The 25400-nt window shown below is 40.8% G+C and overlaps 1 protein-coding gene across 3 annotated transcripts in view; it reads left to right on the forward strand.

Moving 5' to 3' along the window:
* KIAA1217 (KIAA1217 ortholog) overlaps positions 1–25400 on the forward strand; it is a 325153-nt gene that overhangs the window by 12934 nt on the left and 286819 nt on the right. For all 3 annotated transcript variants that reach the window (XM_015853276.3, XM_085538721.1, XM_085538733.1), the window contains exon 2: positions 2796–2893. In XM_015853276.3, coding sequence (XP_015708762.2) covers positions 2830–2893 — 64 coding nt within the window. In that variant the 5' untranslated portion in view covers positions 2796–2829. The remainder of the gene's footprint in view (positions 1–2795; positions 2894–25400) is intronic.

Consider the following 25400-nt stretch of genomic DNA (forward strand, 5'->3'; position numbering starts at 1 on the left):
CATAGATAACCTTTCAGCTTCACGCTTAATTTTCATGAATAACCATCTGTAAAGAATGCAGATTAATGGAGAGCAGAGATGATCTCTGTCAGTGTCAATATGTTAACTTTACTGTATTGCTGATATGGCACTCATTACTATAAAATAGCGTTTCCTTGCTGTACAAAATTGTCAGCTGCTGTTTTCCGAGACATGATGCTTCCTTCTTTTTCACTTTGTCATACTATTTTAGGGTTGTACAAAAGCATTTTTAGCGTACAAGGTGACTACTTGTGTCAACAAAACTACTAATTATGGCTTGATTCCTTAGCAAACATTATTTCCCTTCCTCCCAGCTGTAGACAATGAGTCAAGATGTGGAACAAAGTGAACCTCTGACTCTTTCTCCTTGTTACCCTTTATATATTTATTGAGATTCATGTAGCCCCTGTGACAGAGCTGGTGTAAGTGGGGCATTGGTTCACTTGACTTCTGGCTTTGAACAACCATATTTAAGCTTATTATAAAAATCCAAAACTTCAACAGCTATCTATATCCAGGATGTTATCTTTTGCTTCTTTTCTGGTTCTGTTCCTCCTTTGACTTATAGTTAGTTTTGGATAGCTCAGCTTACAGGTTTTGCAGATAGCTCACTGACATATCTGCCCATGGCTAACGGACTGGGAGACCAAGGCCTGGGCTGTGCTGTGTGCTACATGTGGCCTTACTGATGTGTCCTCATCATGGTGAAACTTTAAACATTGACAAAATGCCATCATAGGAAAAGCACGATGTGGGGCGATGTTGGAGGAGTCCTTTAATTCCTATGGTTTTTGGCTGCTCCAAGTGTGAGGTGCCCACCATCTGCTCTCTTTTGCGGTACCCACCAGACCCAGGTGTTAGCGTGGTTCTTGGCAGTGGTTTGAGACTTTGGAATGGGTGTGAATTTGAGAAATAAGTGCTAACAGAGATGAGTTTGGAGGACGATGTGCATTAGCAAATGTGCTTGCCCAGGAGAGGAGCCTTGCAGAGGAGAGGTGCGAAGTACTGATTTAGTTAGAAACTTCCAGATAGCTTGTCACTTGGTGAGAATATTGATGTTCTACTGAAGCAGAAATGCATATGAGCAGAAAATCTGTATCCCAACATACATATTTGTAAACAATATGAAAGAACTGTTTGGAAAAAGAGCACATCAATAAGAATTCATTAGAGCCTTTCTCTCATTGTAGTTGAAATACCTTCAAAGAGAAGATAACAATTAAAATACATTCAGAAGCAGAATAGCCTTGTAGGCATTAGGAAAGGGGTGGGTAGAAGCTTCATGTTAATAAAATACCCCGGCTAGAGTATTATTTTGCATCTCATGTTCTTTAGTTGGCTCCCTTGGTAACTTACAAATGGAGAATAAAATTTACAATTATAGCTGATTAGATATTATGAGTTCTCAACAAAGTATGTTTATGTTCTGTATGCAATTATTGCAGAGTTCTGGGCACAACTCTGTAGTTGAATCTGAGCTATCTTTTGCATTCAAGCAATTTATTCTCTTCTGTTTTGTATGAGAACACACTTCATTCTTCAAACTACAGCAATCAGATAAAGAATTTTTTTAAATCAGTTTGTCACTTAGAGTAGAGAACTAATCTAATTTCATGAAATAATAACTATGCAAAAGATTCTGATTGTGTCAAGTGTGATTATGTAGGCTGTATTTGAGTTTCAATAAGCAATGTTCTCAGTTTGGAAGCAATAATCCCAGCCACCCTCTCTGGCTGCTATTCCTCCTGGTTTGCTGACCTGTGTACCTTCAAGTGTGTCAACCATGTATATTCCAGATGTGGTTCTGTGGGTTCTTTGGGCTCTTGTATGTTTTGGCATACTTGTCAAGCAATGCATTACTGCGCCATATTACAAGGCAATGGAAACAAGGAGGTTCTGGTGTTATGCCCCTTGCTTTCTCTTTGGATAGCTGGACTTTCAGTAGTGTAACTGGTGGCTTTCAGATATGGCCAACCCAGCATTTGTTGTTCCATACTATTAAGCAGTGTTCTTAAGAGTATATATATTTTTGTTTTCAATTTTTGGGAGAAAATACACTGTAATTATCAATCTGCCAAACTTTGAATATGTGCTATTGGCCTTAAGTTTACAAAATGTGACTTTAACCACTATCAGATGTGAGTTGGAGAAATAATTGCATGTTTATAAGTCAAATTTTGGTAGACTTGCAATCTTGATAATGCTTATTTTTTTTCCAGGCATTATCCCTGTGAACCTAAATTGCATTAATTGCATAGTTAATGGTTCAACTCATACGTTTTCAGTTTGTTGGGATAGTTCCTTTTGTCCTTCTTACTTTTTGATGTAAAGTTTTTATTTAAAATCATGAAACTTAGAGATGGATGTTGGTAAAATAAAGCTAAAATATGGTCATAGGAATGCCCAAAGTTCACTGTTTCTTCAGGCGTACATCAACTCAGCGCTGTGGCCAAACACTGAAGGGCAACTGCTGTTGAGAAAGTCTGATCATCTGTTTGCTGACAGCTGTTATGGGGTGTCAATACTGGGTTAAAAATATTTGATTTTGTGACTGTTGCAATATTTTCTGGTGTGTATAGCTGCTAAACCGCTCATACTTCCAGCTTTAATTGCATTTTAACAAGCAATTTTTTTGGTTAGTCAACCTTGATGATATGTTGTGTGCAGCGCTTAAAGCTGAGGCAATGCTGCAGCTGCCAGGAAGGATGTCGTCACTGCTGCTTTTGAAAGGGGTTTTGTCACATCAACTCTAAAATCCTTTTTTCCTGTTGCAGGTTTCCCAAAGGCGCAGTGCTGCAATGCCCCGGAATGCCTCATGGCAGGGGTCCCCGGCCGCCCCGCTGGAGCGTGGCCCTGCCCTGTAGGGAGCTGGGTAAGTGTGACACCTGTTCTCAATGCGTGCAGCACTGCTTTTCACATGTCATGTGGTCAGATGGGCCTTCCTGGTAGTTGGGACAGACCTGGTAATGTGGACTGCTTCATCAGCCCTTTCTTGCTGTGCTCTCCTGGCTTAGGGTACCTTGGAAGAAGATCTGCTAAGTGGAGATGCATGTGCACTTTCTTTTATTTCTTACGTCTTTTAGAGAGATTCCTTCAGGGAGGTGGCTGTGTGGGGGATGAATGGGGAGGACATTGTGACTGAATTGGCAGGAGGTGGAGATGCTCACTAAGATGGTGAGTTGACCCTTTACCAAGTGCAAAAGAGAAGTGCTGGGATGCGGAAGGTAGCTAGAGGTGCATTTAATATGTGCTCTTGCTCCCCTCTCTTAAAAGTGGCACGGGTCTGGAAAATCACCGCTTTCTCTGCTATAATCAGAGTTGATTTTCTACATGCATCATGAGTCTCATCACGTCTGCCATGTGGTACTAAATTTTTTTAGGTGATGCTACCTGTCTTGGAGTAATTACTTTCTATGTGATATGCCTTCTGAATTATTGCTTTTTGGCAAATTAAACGTGCAGTGGGTGGATAAAACCTCCTGTTTGACCATGTAAGAAAGACACCTGGCCGTCTTCTGTGCCTGATGAGGATTTGGGTTATTCTTTGTGGTTTTATCAGTGTACAGATCAGTATATCTGTTAGGGTGTCTTGCTGAGCTACAACAAACACTGCATACAGTTCCTGTCTTTGTGAATCAACCTCAATGTTTGTGTGCCAGTGGTTGTTGGTTTGTGGATGGTTATCGGCTTTTGTAACTGTGGACTTTTGGACCCAGATGCTTCTCCAAGTAGCCCTGGTAAGAAGTCCCTTGGGTCTATGGAGAATCTTTAGGAATTAATCCATCTGTGCTCCATGTCAGAGGGAAGGACAGCTGAAGTGCTGGCTGGCATCTCATGACTTGTGTTAACTGCATGTAAAGGCAGGAAAAAGATACATATCTGAAGTAAAGAAATACTGTCTTTGTTTTTCTACAGCTAAAAACAGTCCATCTGAATCCTCTTGGATAGCCTGGAGCCTGAATATGCCAGGCTGAACTGAGAATACTGATTTATACAGATAACGTAGGCTGATGCTGGGATGGTTCTTCAGATTTCTGGTTTAGGGAAATTGCAGATTACTGATGGACTGTTGCCCTTTGGATTTAATTTAGACTCTGACAAGAATGCATTTTCATACTTTGAATTCCCTGAGGCCAAATATTTGCGGTTTTGGTCTACTAATGTACTTGCTTTAGTAAGATGCAGCTAAACCAGGCAGTGATTGACAGCCATTGTCAATGTCTGACTTAATGGGGGAAGATGCTGCTGATATTGAAATTACCTATTCTCAGGAAGTGACCTTCCAAAGTCATGCTGTCAACCATTTGTCCCTTCTTGTCCCAGCTAATCAGCAACAGTCATTTAACTTCTGGTCATGTTCCGCTCAGGGAATTGTGTACAGGGCAAGGGGTTACTCTGCCTCCCTTGGGGGACTGCACTTCTACTGATCTCTAAGCACTGCGGTGGTGACAGTTCCTGCTTTTCTCACCTTGAGGTCTGGTTTGCCAGGTTTCCTTGTCACCAGGATTTGGGGGCCAAACCACTGCTGGTAGCCCAAGTGTTTGAAGCTGTGTCTGTTCATCATGCTTTGCATTCATTATACTGGCTGCCTATAGATAGGGTTTATATTCATATCATTGGCATGGCTGCAGTTCTGAGGGCCAGGATCTGAGCCTGTGCCAGATGCCTTTGAATCTGAAGTACTGAATTTTTTAATGTTATTTTTTTTTAGTAGATCTAGCATTTGCAAGTGGTCTCCTGTTTGAGGTTTTGCTATTAACTCAAGTTAGGAGCCAGAAAAGCTTTGAAGTGGTGGTGTCTGGAAAGAGAATATCTCAGTCTCTCCCTTCAAATATGATTCACATCCCTCCAACATCGAGTATATATTTAAAGTATATCCATTTAAGGGAACTTCTAAAACTCTCTCAGCAGTTGATTGTTGACTTATTGTTTAGACTAGGATGGTTTAATACAGTAGAAATATGCCTCATGGTTGCTTTTCATGCTGCTTTCATGTATGAACACCTTCCAGCAGTAGTTTTTTTAGGCTTAGTTGATTTCTATCCAGCCATGACTGACATTCACTGGAGGTTGATTCTTGTATTTACTAATAACTGGTTAAAACTAGCTTGATAATACCAAACTAAAGCATCATTTGGGGCAACCTAATCTGAAAATGGTAATATTTATGTTGGTAAAGCGAAGCTGCAGGTCCCAGCCTCTTCCCTACATGCCTGGATTCCAAGTGTTGGGTTGGAGCCTTCCTTCGTTTCCAGAGCAGCCCAGTGAATATTAGGAGCTAAAACAAGACCATTGCAATGGCTGGTGGTCTGGGGTAAGGGCTGCTGAACAACTCAGGCTGCCATGAGCACGATACAACTGTCTCCCCCCCCCTACACTCTTCCCAGTGGTGTACTTGGAGAACCCTGTGAAAATGAGGAGATTGTAGGCAGTCTTGTAGTTGTTTATTGCTATTTATTTTCATTAGCATTGCTGCTTCAGACATTCAGCACGTGTTTGGTTTGTTGCAATAGATTTATACGTTAGCGAATTCTGCATGTTCAGAATCTGTTTTCACATTTACTCTTGATTTTCAAATCTAGGGTTGTTTTTTGTTTGTTTTTGTTTGTTTGTTTGTTTGCTTTTGTATTTTTCTCCTGAAGGAAAAGAAAGCACGGGAGTTTCTGGCTCGCGTGATACGTCTTGCTTCTGATTGTCCCTCTGATTCTTCATTGTCACATCTGTGTTTTCTTTGGGTATCTTATTGCAAGTGCCCAACTTGGAAATGGGCTTTTCTTGACAGCTTGCAGAAGGCACTTTCAACTTGCATTTCCTTTTTTGTTTTGTTTTGTATGCATAAGCAAAGCAGAGGCACCCAGAGTATGATTTTCCATTCCTAACAAGAATGAGTCAGAATTCTTTTGCTTAACAGATTTTTGTCTTTGCTAGTATGTTGTTCTAGGGACTGTTTGCTCTTCTTTTTCTTTGTATGCATTCTGTGTAGGGTTTCTGCTTTTCATTTTTGCTTTCACCTTTCTTTATATTTAATCAAGGGAGAACATTTTGATAGTGTGGCAGTTCTGTCATCCCTCTTTTTAATAAGTTTTATTCCTTCCAACATTCCTTCCTTTCTGGGATGACTGTAAACTTGGGTCATCCTGTGGTGGGATGCTTCTTTTGAGAATGTTCACACGAGGTGATTATGTTGTATGGAAGGAAGCTGCAGCCTGAACAAGTGATTAGTTTGCTCTTTTTAGCTGTACTCTGTTTATTACATAAGAAACACATGAAAATATGTGAACATATTCAGTCAGTCTGGATTTCATCTCAGATCTGGCAAATCAAGGGTCTTGGCACTGGGAGCAATTCTCTATCTCTGCAGCCATCCTCATATTTGTAAATTAAATTTGCAAAAAATGATTCTTCTGAAAACTGCAAGTTCACAGGAGAGTCAAATGGTCTGTTAAAATGAGAACACAAAGACCCCTTTTATCTTATTATGTGTTTGTGATAAACACCAAGATGTAGCTTACAGGACCCTCTTTGGGAGACAGGAGTATTGCCAGTCCTCTGTTGAGACAGCGTCTTGAGGAGCCTCTTGATTTCTTCATCTCTTGCCATTATCTGCAAAGCTTTCCTAGAGTCTGACCACCCAATTTCTCCTTGCAGGATGTTTATGTCTATCTAGAATGGGAGAGGATGAATTTTGCTCCTTCGTGGACTTAAAAGGAAGAACAACTAATTCTTCCACTGAGAACTGCTGAAGAATGCGTATTTTTAGCAGTGGGGCATGTGACTGGGGAAATCTGATATGGATATCTGACTTATCCATTATCTGAAGCTTAATTCCATCTACTTAATTTCATGACATGGGGGAGAACCCCCCCTATTGTGATAGATTTCTTGTTGCTGTAAGGATGCATTGTCTGTTCACTGCCCACCAGCTGACAATCAGTTGGTATTTTCTGGGGATAAATATCATTGAATTCTGTGATAGTCTATCATCATGTCAGGTGGCCTCCGTCCACCTCAGGCTGATCTCACTTACGTAATATCAAAAGTCAATTATTTGATCCTGGGACCAACTCCTCTTTTATGTATTCTTCCACTGAGGTGTTTGTTCCTCTTTTGTCCAACAGTATTGCAGAAGAATAGGACACACTGAGCTCTGCACAGCCAGCAGTCTGCAGAGTGTTTTGTTCCTAGCAAAGCCTTGTTTTGTTCCTCCTGAGAGCTCCCTCCCAGTTTTGTGTCTGATCTCGCCAGCTTCTCTGTGGAATTTCTGTTTGGTTGTGTTTTTACCTCTCAGCCTTTCAACTTCTTCTGAGACTGAAATATTCCTGCTGCTTTTTGTATATCAGGAGGGCACAGGAACTTGCTAGAAAGCTGCTAATGCATTTCCCATTGCTGGCCTCAGGTAGTGTCAGTTAATCTCCACAGATCACTGGGAATTTTGTTGCAGCTTCCTTCCAGTTTCTGCTGTGAACTGTGCTACTGTTGATTAACATAGAGATTATTTGGCATTTGACAGGTGGGGGAGTCATTATTTATTAACTTTTTTTCTTTTAAGTGTCTGGTGAGGCACACTGACAAGTGTGCAGGGCTGTCAGTACTACTCACATACAAAAGAGCATGTGGGGGAACAGAGCAATGACCAGTGCTATAAAATGTAGCAGGTAGAGGTAGCTTGTGATTGTTTCTTTTTAAAGTACACCGTTGTGTCAACAAGCATTCATAGAATCATTAAGGTTGGAACAGGCTACTAGGACCACCTAGTCCAGTCATCCCCACCACACCCCCTAACCAAGTGTCTCAGTACCACTGAGTTTGCTTCTTTTGTTTTTAATAACTCTAAATCTAGGTAGTTTTCAAAGTCTTAGTCAGCAAGTGGACCATACTGATGTTGAGGTGTAGGAGGTTATATTTTCTGTTGGAGGAGGCTTGTAGGGACTTTGTCTTGAAATTATTTTTAACAGGATGAAAAATGCTCCAATCATCTGTCACTCTTTCCTGACTATATAATAAAGGAATGAAAGATCATAAATCAGTAAATGAGAGGAAAAAAAAATGGGAATAACATCAGGAAATAGATCAAGGCACACTGAACAGTACTATGGGAACAGTGAATTAGAACAGCTGTTTTTCGTTTTTCTGGGAAATCAAGAAGAAAAAAAAAAGATAGATTTTTCTTGGATTGTATTTTTCTTTCTGCTTTCAGGCTTTCCCCACCCTTTGGACTTTCTGCTTTTCTCAGTCATTTTTTCCTCCTTTTCTTGAAACAGTTGCTTCATTGAAAACCAAACTGAAGCCTACAAAGGCTCTACAGTGAAAGAAGAATAAAGGACAGAAGTTCCAAATGTTGTTGATCTGGGCTGGATTTGCCTGTAGTTCTTGTTCCTGCTTTGTGGTCCAGCCATGCTTTTGGAAGAGAAATAAGGCTGAGGGCCACATGGCGATGTAGGTGGCAATGGGCCCTAAATCCCACAGCCCTTTGTAATGCACTCAGCCCTGCCTTCTGAGGTACACCAAAGGATGCCTGTGGCTTGTGGTTATATGATTTATGTCCTGCGTACCAGGGTTGGCCAGCTTGGCAGCACAACACTAGTGTGGGCTTTTACTATGTATTTATGGTATTTTGGAAGTTTATTTGCTATTACAAGCTTGTCACTCCAAGAAGAGTATAAATACAAAATAAAAACAGCAAGGTTTTTAAATGCAAAAGGATTAGGCAAAAGTTTAAATCTGTCTACCAGCTTTTAAAGTTTTTATTTTTAAATATAAAGGGCTAGTAGCCCGTTGTTATTTTTGTGAGCTGCTTTTCAGAAGTGTAGCACTTCTGCAAACACCAGACTTCAAGAACTAAGGCTTTGAAAGGGCCAGATGATACTGTGAGACTCGAGGGGGAAAGCTATGATGCTGATAACACTGCAGGTAGCTCCTTCAAGTAGTCCCTGAGCTTCTACGGCCCTTTATTCTGGGACATGAAAGAGAAACTTAAGCCAGCGCAGGATTACAGAATTAGGTTACAAACCTAGATCTAAATGGTTTGTTTAGTTAATGTGTTAGATACTTATTTCATGTGCTTATTTTGGTTTAATGCCTGTATGTATTTAGAAAACTAGTTCTTACTCCATGAGAGTTGTTCCTTTCAAGTAATTAAAGCAAGGCAGTAAGCAGCAGAGACAATGAATTGTAAAAATTCATTGCTGGCTACAGTAAGAATTTGATCCTCATCCATCTGTCAGCCAAAAAAAAAAAAGCCTTTCAAAAAGCAGATGGTCCTGTAGCTAAAACAAATCTGGATTCTGGCAGACAGGGTGAGAAATGAGTGCTGTGAGAAGAGGAGAAGCTCTGCTGGGAACTGCTTGTCCAAGAGGAGGGCTCTGGCTGCTCCTGGTTTAGGGAAAGAGGCAGCCCTGGTGAGGGAAGTGATGATGCCATCACTGGGATAGTGATCATCGCAGGTAAAAATTGGTAACTGTGGTTCCTTCTTATTCCTAGAGCACAGTTTCATGTGCTTTTTCTGACGGGTGCTGTCTCCTAGTGAGTGTTGCTGAGCATCTTATGTGCAATATGAGTATTGCCAACAAGTGGCTCTGTGTAGGACGAGTTCAGTCCTGTGGTGGAGATGGTGGATTAGCATTACAGAAATCTATTTTTGACTAAAGTTCTATGATTTATGCTCTGCATATGCATAATTATTTGCTCTCACTGCTTCTGTCTAGGAAGGCTCTTAAATTGAAAACCCAATTAATAAATAATGTCAGCTCCCCATCATTTAATGTTGCTTAGATGATAGCAAAATACTTGCCAGAAGTTTTTCGGCTTGTTACTCATGTGATTTTATGTAGATGAAACTGTAGTCATACAGCTTTAATTGGGACTTCTCAAGAGAAAGATCACTGCGTGCTCTTCATCAGGTTCATCACTTCAGTGGAGAAATAAAGCTCAACACTGGTTGTATACTTGCCACAGATAGCACAGTTTGTGTCTGGTACTTGGAGTTTGTGGAGTAACTCTTGCAGGTGGCTTGATCCTGTGTCACCCCACACTCTGTTAGAAGCACTGTACATGTGGCTGACTGTTTGCTCAGCTCACACTGAACCTTCTTTCAGTCACAAGCAATGCTCCCCAGAGTTTGTCCATCCTGTACATCTGCAGCCTTTTCAACAGTACATGGTGGAAAACTGTCTCAAATACAGTTGAAAAGTATAGTTTGCTCAAATGCATCCTTATTTGTATCAGGAAAATTAAGTACTTCAGGTACAGTCTTAGTGTATGTAGTGTTTGGAATGGATTAGAAATAGGAAGACACATGTATTCATAGCTACAAAAAAGCAGAGGAATTGATAGAAAGTGATCATGAAAAGCCAGATCATGAATATGATTACTGTACAGGTGTACTCTAAAAATAATGACTCTTAATGCATGTCATCACATTGCAGTGACCTGGAAAGTGAAAGCTTGGGAAGTAGGATGCAAGAGGGGAGGAATCGAGTTCCGAATCCATTCTCTGCTCTGTTCATAGCACAATATGCACCACAGATTTTCACCTCATGGAAGCCTGTGAGGCTGCATTGAAAGTGCCATTTTGGCATCACTGGTCATGCTCTTCCCAGAGCTGGGTTGTGACTGTTGGGACAAGACCTGTCCCTGTGCCAACACTTCTTTCAATGGGTACATGCATTGGAACACAGGCTTTCCCTATCCTGAAACTTCAAGTGACTTTGTCTTCCAACTGAACCTTGTGCCAGAGAGCCTCATTTTGTGTCAATACACAGGAAACTTCAAACTCTGGCTAGGCTTAATTCTTTTTTATTTATTTGTGGTGAAAAGCTGTCTTGGAGAGTGCCTGGGTTTGTGCCTGTTACTGGCACAGCAGCCCAATAAAACCAATAATATTGGATGTACTCTCTGTGTAAAGCATAAGGTAGCATGAGTTTATACATTCATAATTTAAGATGCATTCAGTTTTTCTACTGGTCTGTTTTATTGTTTCATTATTCTTTTTGCTTGAACATTGAGTTTTATTAAAAAATGCTCCTCCTTGGGATGTTTGTATGTTCAGAGCTGCTGTGCTGCTCTCCTCAAAGCAATTTGTTGGCTCTTCACCATAATCAGAGAGCTGCTGCCTGCAGCACTGTGACAAACGTGTGTTGGGTTGTGTTGAGGACAACACAGTAGTGAAAGTTTGGCTTCTGCCAGTATGGAAGAGCTGTCTCCATCTCCTTTGGCTTCCCTGCTGACAAAGGAAGGATTACACTGGCATGGCCCCATACCAAGCAGTGACCTGCACGTCCTGCTGAATTATGACAACAGTGAATACAGTGTGTGCTTGCGTTGCCGCGTTGCCATTTGCAAACTCCCCATTATTCTACCAGCAGAGCGTTCCAGTCTAAGCTGTGCTGTAAGAAGCTGTTTCATTTCCACGCTGCTCTTGGAGTGCGCAATTCAGTGTTGTGGTTTCTGGTGATCAGTGAGAATGTGTTCATTAAAGCTAACTTACTGAGATCTATAAATGGGCTCAAGAAGAAAATGAATCAGGCAATTCATGCATCTGGTGAAGTATTCCTGCTCAGACACTTTTATCAAAGGGCTCCCTCAGGGGTCCCTTTGTCAGGCTGCTGCTGATGCAGTAATTTCTTGAAAATATTATTGGGAAAATGGGGTTCAGGGGGAAGATTAGGTTTATGGTTGTGGTACAGGAGTAGGAAGGAAAGGAAAAGGTAGAATTCACGGACATCGTTCATAAATCAAATTTGCTGTAATAAATGTCCCTAAAATACTTGAAGGAAAATGAGTTGTAGATCATGGTGGTACTGTGGTTTTTTTTTTCTTTCTTTTTTTCTTCTCCAAGGAAATTGAAACATCTTCAAAATCAGCAAAAAGGCATCAGTAAAATCAGTGCGTCTGATGACCGCATCCCCTGGGGGACTGCATCACTTCTTTAATGCCTCTATAATACATGGTACCTTTAAGATCTTTTTATGTTATGGGTTCTTTGGTGCAACCAAGACTGGTTATTAGATGTTAAGTAAATAATACGGTGGATATTTTCAGAATTTGATGCCTATTGGGCACTTTACATCTCAAGTATATTGTGTTTCTTTAAAAACATTAATTTGTAGTAAATCTTCAGTGTCAGTTAAATTATAGATTGCAGAATTAGATCCTGGATTAGCAAACCAACGCTCTGCAAGCTGGGTCCTGGCTAAGCCCCAGCCTTGTGTGCAAAAAACAACTGAAATAGAAGGAAACAACAGTGGTAGTCGTGCAGCAATAGATTTAAATTAGACAGCTGAGACTGTTGCTGCCCAAAACTGGTCATCCCCACTTTACCACTGACCCTGGGGATAGGACATCTGATTTTTGCTTGTTCTAGTACAGTGGTGGTCTGCAGATTTAGTGAGTGGAAAAAAGCCTCCTGCCATTGCAGTAGTGGTGCTCAGACCTGGGGAGCAGTGTGGAATGTGGAGGGAGGGAAAAGGTGATGGCCTTCAGTTGATTTTAATGGACCAGAAGTCATCTGGCCCTTTCATTTAATATTATCTGCTGGAGAGCTGTGATTAAGAGTCTTCTCTGTCAATACCAGCGCACTAGAAAACGTCTGGCAGGTAGCGTGGCAGCCAGACTGATGTGTGTTAGGAGGTGTCTGATGATGCCCAGCATTCCTCATCAGGGCTGCCAATAGCTGCAGTGCAGAATACACCTGGAGTTTCTATGGCAGTGCTGCACATGGCTGTGTGAGCTGTGCTGTGCTCAGTGTGCTAATGGCCACAAATTGGCTAGGCTCTGTTGGGAATGACAGGGTGAGATATATAGACATACATACATATATATATACACTTATATTATTTTTTTTTAAGATCAAGTTCCTACATACTTAGTTTATATTATTCTTGCTCTGAGTTCTGGCATGTAGACTTTTTTTTTGGTGCTTTGACAAAAAGGGGAATTTTTATTAGCCTCCAAAATGCTCTTGACTAACTCCAGCATAGTTCAAAGCAATTTTATTTATTAAAATTGATTGAAAATGGCAAGAAAAGGTTCTGAGTTAAAATATGGAGAAATATTTGAAATAAATTAGAAAATTGTAACAATATTTAATATTTTTTTTCAAAGACCTTATGAAGTCTGGAGTACCTCCTTACCAAAAAGGCAGCTCCCAATGGAGTGTCCTTTTGCGTCCCCTCAGGGTGAGTGGGACAAACTCTCTGTTCTCCTTGCCAAATGGTACTTATTCTTTGCTCATTCCTCCCACTGTCTGCATCAAAACATTTCTACAACTGTTAGAGCCGTTCCAGCCCACCAGATGGGGGTATAAGGTACCAAATGTAGAAATGGGGAGATATGTGGGTGTGTTGCACATGAAGAAATTTGGGAGGCTGAAGTCCCCCTGTTAGAAGGGCAGAGCTAGAGGCACCAGTGGATGAAGGGCACAGGGGTAAAATGTGAGTTTGTGCTGGTATCTGCTTGGTCTTTCCCAACCAGTTTAGGGTGCTCATCCTAGAAGTGTGCTAATATGTATGTTTCTCCTTCCAGTACAAAATTGCTGTCTTAGTCAATTGTAGTTAAGAAGGAAGGATGAAGAAGCTGCACAGAGATGGGAGCTGTGAATGTGATGGCTAGAAAACCTCACGATACAATTCTTTGTTGTGACATAATAAATAATGAAGTGATACACAGTCATAATACCACATGCCCACCACACTGTGGGAACTAGATAAGGCAATGCTCACTTAGAAAAGGAAAAGGATGAAGAGAAAAAAGCATGCTGGCATGCTTGAGTTCTGACCAAGACTTTACCTAAACCAGGGAAGGAAAGAAGTAGCTGAAGGATGAGAAGAAGATGCTGCGTGGCCTGGTATTCACTCTGGGCTAAATGATGATGTCTGCCTATTGAAGGGAAGGGAAAAGGCAGTGTGTCTGTGGGGTGTCTGTGTGTACTGAAAAACACCAGAAGGCGGGGAATGAAGGAAGGTGTTTAGATGGTGGAAAGTTTCTTGGGTTTTATTTTTTTGTATGCTCCTGGTGGAAATAGGCTGCGTTGGTCTTGTTCTGTAGAAATGATGGGTGTCACCACCACAGCACATCAAGTGGGAGATGAGTGAGAGAACAGTCTGAAGGAAAGAAATATATTTACCTTGGGTAAGAAAATAATTGGATGAATTGTCATTTAGCTTCCTGCAGTGGAGCTGCACACACTGCTTTAGCTGGCCCCTTTCGATTTTCAGCCCTTCTTAAAAGGGTATTATTGAATGTCAGAAACTAATTGTTAGATAGTCCCTGAAGAATCATAATCTTTGGCTTAAATTTCTTGCAAGCATTATCTCTTACCTGTTTAAAATACAAGTATTCTTTAGATGTCCATAAAAATACTTTTTATGCATCTTTATAGATATATCTAATAAATACACAGACACACATTTTCCTAATTCATTTTCCCTTGTGATTTCCCACTGAGGTTCAATATAAATAACACTCTCTTAAACCTATTTCCCAGCATTCTTGGCTGCCTAATTTAGCATTAACAATCCGAATCCTTTTCCTGTGTGCTAAGTGTGGTACTGTGAGCTCCACAGCTGTGTCCCTTCTTTCATGGGCAGTGAGTGACTATGCTTCAGTGCCTCTGAGCACCCACCTGCCCTCTGATGGGCTAATGGAGGGAACAGAAGTGCCTGTGCTCACATCCTTCCCACTGAGGGCCTTTTACCTGTGGGGATTCAGCCGCAGAAGTCAGGAGTTAGTTCAGTGAAGATGCTGTTGGAAAAATATGTTTGATTTGGTTTCTGTCTTTAAACAAAGTTGTTTTATCTTTCTTTGCTGTTTTCAGAAGCTGCAGGAGTTATGTTCAGCAGCAGAGGAGATGCTCTGTGGGAAGTCAAAGTCTGGATGTTTTACAGAGCCCCTGGTTTTTGTGGGGATTTGGTATTTCTTACATGATCATAAGGCCTGGAATTCAGAGAAAATTTCCTCTGAAGTGTGTAGACTTGCTGTATCTTCAGTTGTGTGCTGGGACTCTGGTCAGAACTTGTCAGTCCTCCATCATGTTGTAGCACCAGTGCCATCTTTATAATACAGGTATTTGACCTGCAGAGCCAGTGTTTCCTGATGTCCCTTAACGAGCCATTGGGCTGCAAATGGGACCCTGGGTGAAATTAGATGTTTTGGGAAATGATGGTAATAATTGGATGATTTAGCAGTCCTTTCTGGCACAGACCTCTACGAAATCACTAAGCTGTCTTGCTGAGGGCTTGGCTTTGAGGATGATTTAGGGCCATGCCCTGCAGGAGGATAGGGCACACTTTGGAGGTATTTTCCAGGCTAAGTAGAAGGATGCAATAATTACCAGTTCTGAAGATCATTAGAGGCATTTTGCAGTCTTCAGAGACATCTTCCATTTTTGCTGATGTATGTATATAAATATATATATATATACATTAAAAAAAAAATATATATATATAAACCAAAAGATTGTGTTTGCATTCCCTTTTAAGAACATTCTGAATGGAGCTCTCAGTGCAGTAAGTTAGAGCCTCAAATACAGGGAAGCTCCTACTTTCACATTTAAAACAAACGTCAACAAAAAACACGACAAAGCACAGTGAGAATCACAAGAGAAAAGCACCAGATTTTCTAGACTTGCTTTATTCTGACAGAAGTCTGCCAAAATGGAATAGCTGTATCAATAAGGCAGTGTTTTTGATGGAACTCAAGATCAGATTCAGTCTGCAGGAGGTTACATCGCATTTTACATTGTGTTTTGCACTGTTCAAATGAAGTCAACAAGAAATGCTGCAGGCCTATTTTAATAAAAAATAACCATTTTTTTAATGGTCATGTGTGTTTGTGATCTCCCTGCTGTTCCCAGAGTCATGCATCTTATTGCTGTTCTGCTAATTTCTCTAACCCTGAAACAAAATCTATGTAGGATCCATGAAGGGAGAGGGGGCTGTGTAAGGCAGAAACAGATTTGGTGAAGGAGTGTGCTTGTGAAGGAGTGTGGTATCATCTGCAGGTGGCTGCTGGGAATGGCTGTGATCTTGGATGAAGGATCTTGGAACATTTTGATCGATTTTTGGAAGCTATTGAGATTTTATCTGGCTGCCTTCTGTTGCTATCTCAAGCTTCATCTCTGCACCCTGTGACTGTGGGAGGTGCAGCCTTCGTCCTTCAGATGCCAGTATTCCTTTGCCCTTATCATTATTGCAGAAAAACATGAAGATGTGGGAAGGGTGAAAGCTTCTAAAATCAAGTGGAAAGAAAAGTAAAACAATGATTTTTAATTTCCATCTTTAATAACCATGAGTTATTTTCTCCTGGGTCATAATATTTTTTTCTTTTGTTTACAGTGTTTAGGGTTGGAAGCACAGTCTAAAACCCATGAACAGCATACATACGTTGTTGTGCATGCTTGTTTTGTTACTTAGGAACCTGAATCCTTTATTTTTCAGTGAATGAAGAGCTGTATGTGATGAAAACTGCACAATGGGAATGGTTAGTTTTCCCCCCTCAGTGTGTGGTGGTGAAGAACAACTTTATTTTTGTAGTTGTGACTCTTCTAGAGTGTCTACTAGAAAGCAGTTGAGGTGTACAGGAATATGTCCGCTCATAACCTTGCTTATAAATAATCTAGTTCAGGTACTGTAAAGTAATCTAAATTGAAAACAGAACTTTTGTGGAGTGTATCATTGCACAAAGGAAAAAATTTTCCTCTGTGTTATGTATTGGTTTTATAGTGCTGTGGCCTGGACACACTAAGCCTCAAACCAAACAGTGTGAGATGTGGTCATATTTTTCCTCATATTCTCAAAATATGTCTGCAATCTGAACTTTATTAAAGTATCTATTCCAGAATGATTTTTTTTTCCCCTAAAGATCGTTTCACTTACAAAATTTCTAACAAGGTAAAGAAAGGCCTAATCTGATTCTGGGTGGATAAGAAACAGGGAAACTAAATTGCTGAAAATTTCTTTGGAAATTGCTGTAAATACAGTGTAAATGTTCAATTCTTGGAACTTTCAGTGATCCTGATTAGTTCATGTGCCGGCAGGTTTTCTTTGGACAAAAGTAATCTGCTCTACTAAAGCTGTTTTTCTTTAAGAAATGTGTAAGTTAAGTGAAACTCTATCAGTTTTTAATTACTTCTTGTTGACCAATTTCTTCTCTACTGGAATAGTATGAGGTGAATATGGGGTGAATGGTTTAAAAACCTTGGCTGTGTGACATGGCATAACTACCCTGGTATTAGCTTGTGTGTTCAAATAAAATGGTAGAGTATTTCTCTCTCCCTCCCTCCCTCCCTCCCTCCCTCCCTCCCTCCCTCCCTCCCTCCCTCCCTCCCTCCCTCCCTCCCTCCCTCCCTCCCTCCCTCTTTCTTTCCCTCTTTCTTTCCCTCTTTCCCTCTTTCTTGTATTGATGGGGTGCGCGTGCAATGCGTGCTATGTTTTGCTGGAGCACACAGAACCTCTGGTTAGCCAAATTCCAAGCTGACATACACAGTGACAGGAGTTCACCATTAGGTCTGTAGGTCTCCTCACCCAGAGCTGATCTTGAACTGAGTTCTCGGTGCAATCAATTCATATAAAAACAGATGCCAACAATCTGTATTAACTGTGAGTTAAATTCTTATCAAAATGGATGGCCCCAGTTTGTGAAACAAACAGCCCACATCTCTTGTTCCTAAAAAATGTACCATCTGGCCCATAATTCTGATTATCCAGACGTATTACTAAAAATGTCTGCATGTCTACGGAGAAGCAAATAATTGGCCCCAGGAAAAAAAATAAAAAAATCCTACATTCATTTGGAAAGCTATGCTGATTGATATGGTGATTTGTTGTCCCAGAAGGCTCAGAGATGAGGAGCCAGGGGAGGGAGGATGTTTATGGGGTGGGATTCCTCCTCCCGTGGGTACAAGAGGTTCTGGTGTGTGCTGTGCTTTAAGTCCTCTGGCATTCCAGCAATGCTAACTTTTATAACCATAAAACATGATTATCCCTAAGACATGCCTGATACTATTTGGAGAATGGTTCTATAGTAAAATGCCTATAATACAGCCGAACGAGGAACTCACATGGTTTCTCTTAAAATTACAGGGCAGGTCATGTTCCAAAAAGAATTAAATATTAAATGGGGGAAATACATTGGAGCAGAGCCCAGACTCTAAAAGTAAATTGTTGAAGAGTGTAACCTGGTTTCCTCAATGAGTATTAATCCAAATTGTGTATAGCAGATATGGTGGTGTGTAATAGTAGTTAAGCTATATGGATCAACAGTCCAATTTCCTTCAAATCTTTCTAAGAAATATAAGACCTAGTGTTGCATAGCAACAGTCAAAGGTATAGCAATATTTGCACATGAAAATGCTTAGTGCTTTGGGAAGCATTAGATGGTTGATGGGATAGGTGGTGAGGAAATGGTATTACTCTCTCAAGGTGCTGGTTTAAATTCAGTCTCGACTGTAGTGACTGAACACTGTTAGCATCTGACAAACAAGCCACAGGTCTGCAGAAGGAGTTGTGGGTTCTGTTCAGTTTTATAGGACCTTTATTGGCATTTCAGAAAGAATTCCTGTAATTGGCAGCTCTGCTTTTCTCTGAAGGTGCAGCAGATACAAATAGCTGTGGAGGTGACCACAGAGCTCCCAGGAGGGTGATCCAGCCCCATTGCAGCCCCTTTGCTCTTGTCCTTCTGCAAACAGGAGCTCTGGCTCTTCCCAGCTTATGATTTCCACCTGGAAGTGCAGTTTATAAATTTCAGGGGATCCTGGTATTTTCTGGTTTTCAAGATCAAATTTGAATTCCTTTTAGAGGCAAGCTTTCCAGATAATCTGCTTTCTCTTTGATACCACTTTTCAGAATGCCAGTGTTCTTCTCATATGGCACATGTAGAAAATGGCTGGTCACAAACAGGGGAGCATTGGAAGAAGCAAAGATGTGAAGTTGATGGAACAGGATGACTTACAAGTAATGGAGCAATGAGATGTGTTCTTAGCATTTAAAAATCTGAAATAAACACAGGTTTAGTTTTGACTTATTTTACAGAAAGTGTGTATAGTCAAAGGTCTCCAAAGTAAATCTGATACATCTGAGGAGCATGAGAAGCTGTAAGAATGTTCCTACGCTACATGCAGGTCTTACTCAGTGCCACAGCTGACTTTTTCTTAACTGCCTCAAGTAACGTTTAATTCTTGTGATAAATCTTGTGATTCTTGAGATTAATTCTTGTGAAATTTGGAGTGTTGAAAGTCTTTGGTAGAAAATAATTCACTATTCTGGAGCTTCTGTTTGTGACACAAATGCTATGCAGGTGCTACCCCCTTGCACATGTTGAGAAGTTCGGAAGCTGCTGCTGCTCATATGTGGAAGGTGAAGAGAAACATTTCCTCTGCAAATGTGGAAATTTAACAGCAGATCCAAACAAGTTTAAACACTACCTACACTACTTGGAGCATTGCTTCATTAATTTTCCTTCCTTTCTCAATTTTCCCTCCTTTCTCATCCTTCCATCTCATTCACTGCACAAACAACCTGCTGATGCATATCTCTTACCTGTTTATTTTTATTGGTGTGGATTGAAAACTACTTTTAGCAGAAAAGTTCACTTTCCAGCGAACAAACTGCTGCATTTTTAAAACATGGTTTCTCTGTACACTAATGAAGTGTCTGGTGACACTTTTAAACACACACTCCACCCAATATTGTTATTTTTCTTGCATTTTAAAATTGTACACTCACGCATGAAATACTTCATTGCTAGCAGTGCATGAGAGAGAGTGCAGGGCTGGGCGGATGGGCTGTGAATGGAGGCAGGTGGTGTCCTTAGTGGTTCTGTCTTCCAAAGGAATCCATCAACAGCCTATTTTAAAGTAGGAGAGTGATTGTAAACTTACTAATATTTTATAGTACGTGGAACCTAAACAACTTACCATGAATTCTTAAGTGCCTTTTTTCCCCACCCCTTTTCTCTGAGCATCTGATGGATTTCTTTCTATTCTTTTGAAGGCAAAACGTTCCATGGTGCATGGTTTTAGAGCTGCTTTCGTCTGTCTATTAAATGTGAGGCAATGAAGTTTTCAACCGAGAATGTTTGTTCAAGAGAGAAGAAATGCTGAAAAAGGAATTTTAGAAGATGTTGATAATCATGTTCTATCTGAAAAGCATGGGTGAGCTTTATTTTGTAGGGGAAACTTAAGTTTAGTCCGAAAGATTGTCCATTACCTTAGAAATGTTTGTACCCACAACAAATGGTTATTTGTGGTCTGCTGGTGCATCTCAGGATCTGTTTCAGTTTTCCTTTTTTATTTCACAAGTTTTCACATGATAACTGGAAACAGAATGAAATACATTTCATGTTCATGTTCATATCAGGGCCAGAATTAGCATGTGAATGGAGTTCCTCTAATTACTGTCCGTGTTCCTGTTTGTTTAAACTGTATTAAGTTCTGCAATTTCTTTGGTGGGAATTCTGCACACTTCATCTATCTGCAAAACTCTCCACATTCACATAGATACCAAAAGATGGTTTTGATTTAAACGGTTATTTTAGGCACCTTTGGGACTGACTTCTAAATAAACTAGATCCAAAAAGAAACTGAATGTTCTGCATAAACACACAGCATTGCGTGTACAGAGCAAACAAGTTAATGCACACATTGTTTCTTTCTAAACTTTGCTGAGGAAATTTGCTAGTGCTTCCTGGCTTTTTCACTAAGAATAGTTTAGAAATGTATGCAGAAACTTGGAGAGACTCATAAAACCTTTCGTTTTTCTTTGGCTACTGCTGTGTCTCAGACGTGTTTTCAGGAAGTGCCCCAACTTTGAATTAATTTCTTTGAATGAAGCTATTCTCATGTAATGTTTTTGAGGCTTACTGTGTTTTCAGCTTTTAAAGATAATTTTGTAGCAGCAGGAATTCTTGCTTGACCAGTGCATGCGTGGTCCAATCTCACACCCCATGCATCTCATGTGCCATTATTTGCAAGAGGAGCTTCTTTGTGCCTGAATAGTTCTATAGGTTCCTTTCCCACATGAGACTTGGAATTAAACGTGTAATCCTGTGTCATCTGAGTTAATAACACAAAAAAAGGACAATATTTTCACTGGAATTTGCGGCTTCTAGAAACAAATGAACAAAACCTATTTTTAGTGCATTAAGCCTATCTATGAGTCTTTGCATAGATATAATGTTTTTCTTTGGTAAATTTTGATACATCAAAAAAAAAATTGTAGGTAAAAGGTGATTGAAATGATAGCTATCTCTTTCATTTTGCTTGAGTCTTCATGTGATTGTGTTGCAGAAAACAAAAAAGGCTGTTTCCTTTGCTGTGACTTGAAATACGTGCATGTGTTGTTTCTGAAAGGTTCCACATTCAGTGCACGTTTATCAGATAGAAAAAAGGACATTTCATCCAATAATGTGGAAGGCTCCTATAAGTGAAGTTCTGCTCTCCAGAGAGCATAAGATAAAAAAGGACTTTTTTAGTGTAAAATTTCCACTTATTAATTAGCTTAAAAATGAAAATCAACAACAATAAAAACCCACAGAAATTTGTATGTATTTTTGTTGATCTTTAGTTCATTATACAGACTGTCTTTCATTAATATCTTTTTAATGAGGAAGATAAAGGTCTTGCTAAACAGCAGTCAGTGTTTTGGGTCCTAGCACCACAAAAGAACAAGAATTCTTTTTCTACACCCTATTTCAGTTGTGAATTAAAGAGTGCATGTAGGACAGAGGAAATATATTCTATGTGCATGATGTGGTCTGTATGAAACAGTGCTAAAGGCATTGCAACACAGAGTGTTTCAGCTGTGTTTCTCATTATAGCTTTACCTGCCATACTAAGGAACTGCTTACCACTAATCCAGTGTCTGAAAGCTGTGTGCATGTACCAATGTATGTATGTATGTATTTAGGTAAGGCTGCTGCTCTGAAGTTGTCACAAGACTTCTGAGGAAACCTTGCTCAAAATGAGGCGGAGGTAGCCTTTGCTGTGTGTGGTTTTAGGCCTTGCTCATCTCTTTAAAGGACTACAGAAGGAGAGCAGGCTGAGAAAAGAAACCTCACAGCATCCTGCAGTTTGTTCCACCAATTCCAGGTGAAAACGTGTGTGGCTGCATAGTGGTCTGTATCCTCACTATCCCCCCAGCAGCTGTCCCCATGATGTGTATCCAGAACTGCAGAGATCAGAGATGATGTTTGGAGCTCACATGAGATCAAAACTTCCCATGAGCCAAAGCTGTTCTCAAAGCAGTGTCTGGGTTTATGCTTCTCAAAATGGATGGCATCTGCAAGCCTGGGCTCCAGTTTCCTATTCCGGTTTCAGGTTAGGTTTCTATGAATGCAAAGAAGAGGATGCTGTTGGTATTTTGTATCCATGAGCAGTACAGGAAGCTAACAGAAATGCATGGACTCCTTGGCTTAGCCTTCTAAAGCCAAGGCAATAGGCTCTCCATTTAACTTGGTGGGACAGTGGAGTTGCTCCACTGTGGAGGCAGTTGCTCCACTCATGAAGGATTTACTTTGTCACCAGAGGCTGAAACCGTGTGGGATGTGGCAGACAGTTGGCAACACACAGCAGAAAGCAGAAAAATACTCCGGTTGAAATCATCAGGCAAGTGGTGGGCAGGGTGTCAAACTAGCTGAGTGAATGATGAAAGGAAGCGAGTAGGTGCTTGTTTCCAAACAGCAGTGCTGTGTGAGTGGCAGCAGTGGGGGGTGTGGGTTGGTTGGAGGATAAAGGACCGCAAGTGGAAAAACTGTCAGAAAGAAATAGAGCTGCATTTAAAAACATGCAAAAGAAGGCTCTTTCTGCTCTTAGGGAGGCTTTGGAGAGGGTAATGCCAGCAGGAAAAGGTGGTGGTGAGGAGCATCCTGCAGTCTTCTTGAATCCAGGAATGCTGCTGCTCTTTGGTCAGTGTGATGTCCTTCAGTGTGATGTTCCTCATCCCTGGGTCATGGTTCTAAGGCTTCTTGCTACACCTCTCCTCCTGGCTGTGGTGGGCTGCAGAGCTGTGCTTCAGCTGGATGTCCTGGGGTGTTGTGCTCTGTTCCGCTCTGTGCCTCTTGCCGCCCCTCCTCAGCTGTGTTCCCCTTGTCAGTTATGAGGGCTGCTTTGAAAGTAACGTCTTCTGTTTTATTGCATTGGCTCCCCACAGGATCTCCCAAAATCCAAGCCCAATGTTTGAGAGTGGTGTCCAAACACACCTTGATCTCCAGCACTTGCTGAAATGGCCGTTGTGTTAACTATAGAATCCTATGATGCGTTACTGAAAACCTTGCAAAGTGTTATTGGTGTTTATGCTGCTCCAAATACTTCTTAGGTAGTATTTAATCTTCCATTTCTTTATGTGAACAAGGAAAGAGATGCTACGTTGTTTTTCCACTTTGTTTTGAAAAGAAATACACGACTGATTACTGTCCCATCTTTCCGCAGGTTTGAGCCAGCCTAGAAAGCCCTCCAGGATGTGTAAATGAGTGGAGAATTGGTTGTAATCCTCTTTTCTCTATTAGGAAAACAATAAGCAAATTACCACTGAGTTACTCAATCTGACTGCTTAGAGAAATTACTGATGTACTTATTAGCAGTTCAGGTTTGGGTCTATGTATATGTTGTCAATTCAGTACAAACCTGTTAACAATGGTAAATTACTTGCAAATGTTTTCTGCAGCCTTACAAGAACTATGTAGTGCTCTGCAATTTAGTTGTCAATTGTGTTAAGTTTCTTGACATTTTCTGTCATAAGACGTTTTAGAGAGCAGAAATAAGCAGCGTTTTACTAATGAACTTTTGAACTTTTCTTAAGACAAGGTGTGTGGAAAATCCTAACAAGGCAGGAGACAAATTTATGTGTTGGTACGTGTCAGCAGTCTAATAGAGGAGCATGACAGGAAAACACCCCGTAAGTAAGAGCAGTAAATTCTGTGTTTTAATCTAGACCAAATGTCTGAAAGCACCCTGAGAATTAAAAGGGTGAATACTTTTCCTTCCTACCTGCCTACAGGGATGGTGACTCCACCACCTCCCTGGGCAGCCATTGCAGTGCCTGACCACTCTCTGAGAGAAAAAGTTCTTTCTTATGTCCAGTCTAAACCTCTTCTGGTACAACTTCCTCCCTCCCTCCCTTTTTTTTTTTTTTTTTTTGAGAAGAAGAGAAAAGAAGTTAATGTTACTTAGAATGTGGATCGTTGGTACGTACAACACAGCAATGGCATTGTTGCTGAGGTGCCTGTAGATCATAAGCACTGAGCTGGAATCTGTTGTGAACTTGACAGCATTACTGGGGCAACACCTTCAGCTGATGTGTTGATCTGTGTTGAAAAGGATGAATTTGGTTTTATTAGTAATAAAGACTGGAGCAGTAAATCCTAGGCAGCTTTTCTGTTTACGGTAAGGAGAGAGAGGTTCCGACAGCAAAGGAAGGAGGCATAGAACTCTCTATTGCACATTCCCATGAAAAATTGCTCTGATTACTCTTCTCTCCTCACTTGCATAGTGTTGTCTTATTACTGAGCACCTATTAACCAGAACTTGACAAGTGATGGGATTGCAATTAGGGGGTCAGCAAACAGGAGGCTGCAGGGAGGCTTGCAGAGCAGATCAGGCTGTCTTTCAGACAAGGCCTACAACAAAGCTTTTAGGCCAAACTTCTCACAATTTGGACTCTTTTTTTGTAGTGTGATTAAGTGGAAACTGCTATTTTTTAAAAGCAGAGCTGGAGCAAATTGATGGTGTCAAACAACTCAAACTTCCTCACTCTAATATATAATTTTCCTTCTGTCTCATAAAATATTAATTTTAGGCCCTGAATAGATAATAAAGACAAAGAACAATCTTCCCGTCTCAGCTGGATGTGAGAGCAGGGTGTACTTTCTGTTGAAAAGCAGCCACAGTCACTGCAAAGCAAAAGGCAGCATGAAAGCAGGCATCAAAGAGGATATTTTACCCTGGAAACCTCTCATCCTTGGATTTCCTGGAGCTCTTCAGCCATTCCCATCTGTCTGCTCAAGAGTCTCAACTTTGTGCAGTTTTCTGTGAGGGTTGGGTATTAGGAAAAACTTCTTTGAAAGACTGGTGAGGTATTGGCACAGGCTGCCCAGGGGAGTGGTAGAGTCACTGCCTCTGGAGATGTTCAAGAAACATGTAGATGTGTTACTGAGGAGTGTGGTTAATGGGCACAGCTGCTGGTAGGTGAACAGCTGGACTAGATGATCTTGTAGGTCTTTTCCAACATTAATGATTCTATGGTTCTATTCTGTGATTTTGTGACAGAAAACCAGTTGGATCCAGGTGTTTGGAAAAGGAGCTCAGAGTCTGAGGGTGCACGCTTTGGGACTGTGTGACCTTTATTGCCTGTCTTTCGTAGCATGGTGTGCTGGTGTGAACTTGTGGAGCT

Source organism: Coturnix japonica, chromosome 2 (genome assembly GCF_054131305.1).
Source record: "Coturnix japonica strain WE chromosome 2, WE-NBRP24, whole genome shotgun sequence".
Classification (NCBI taxonomy): Eukaryota; Metazoa; Chordata; class Aves; order Galliformes; family Phasianidae; genus Coturnix; species Coturnix japonica.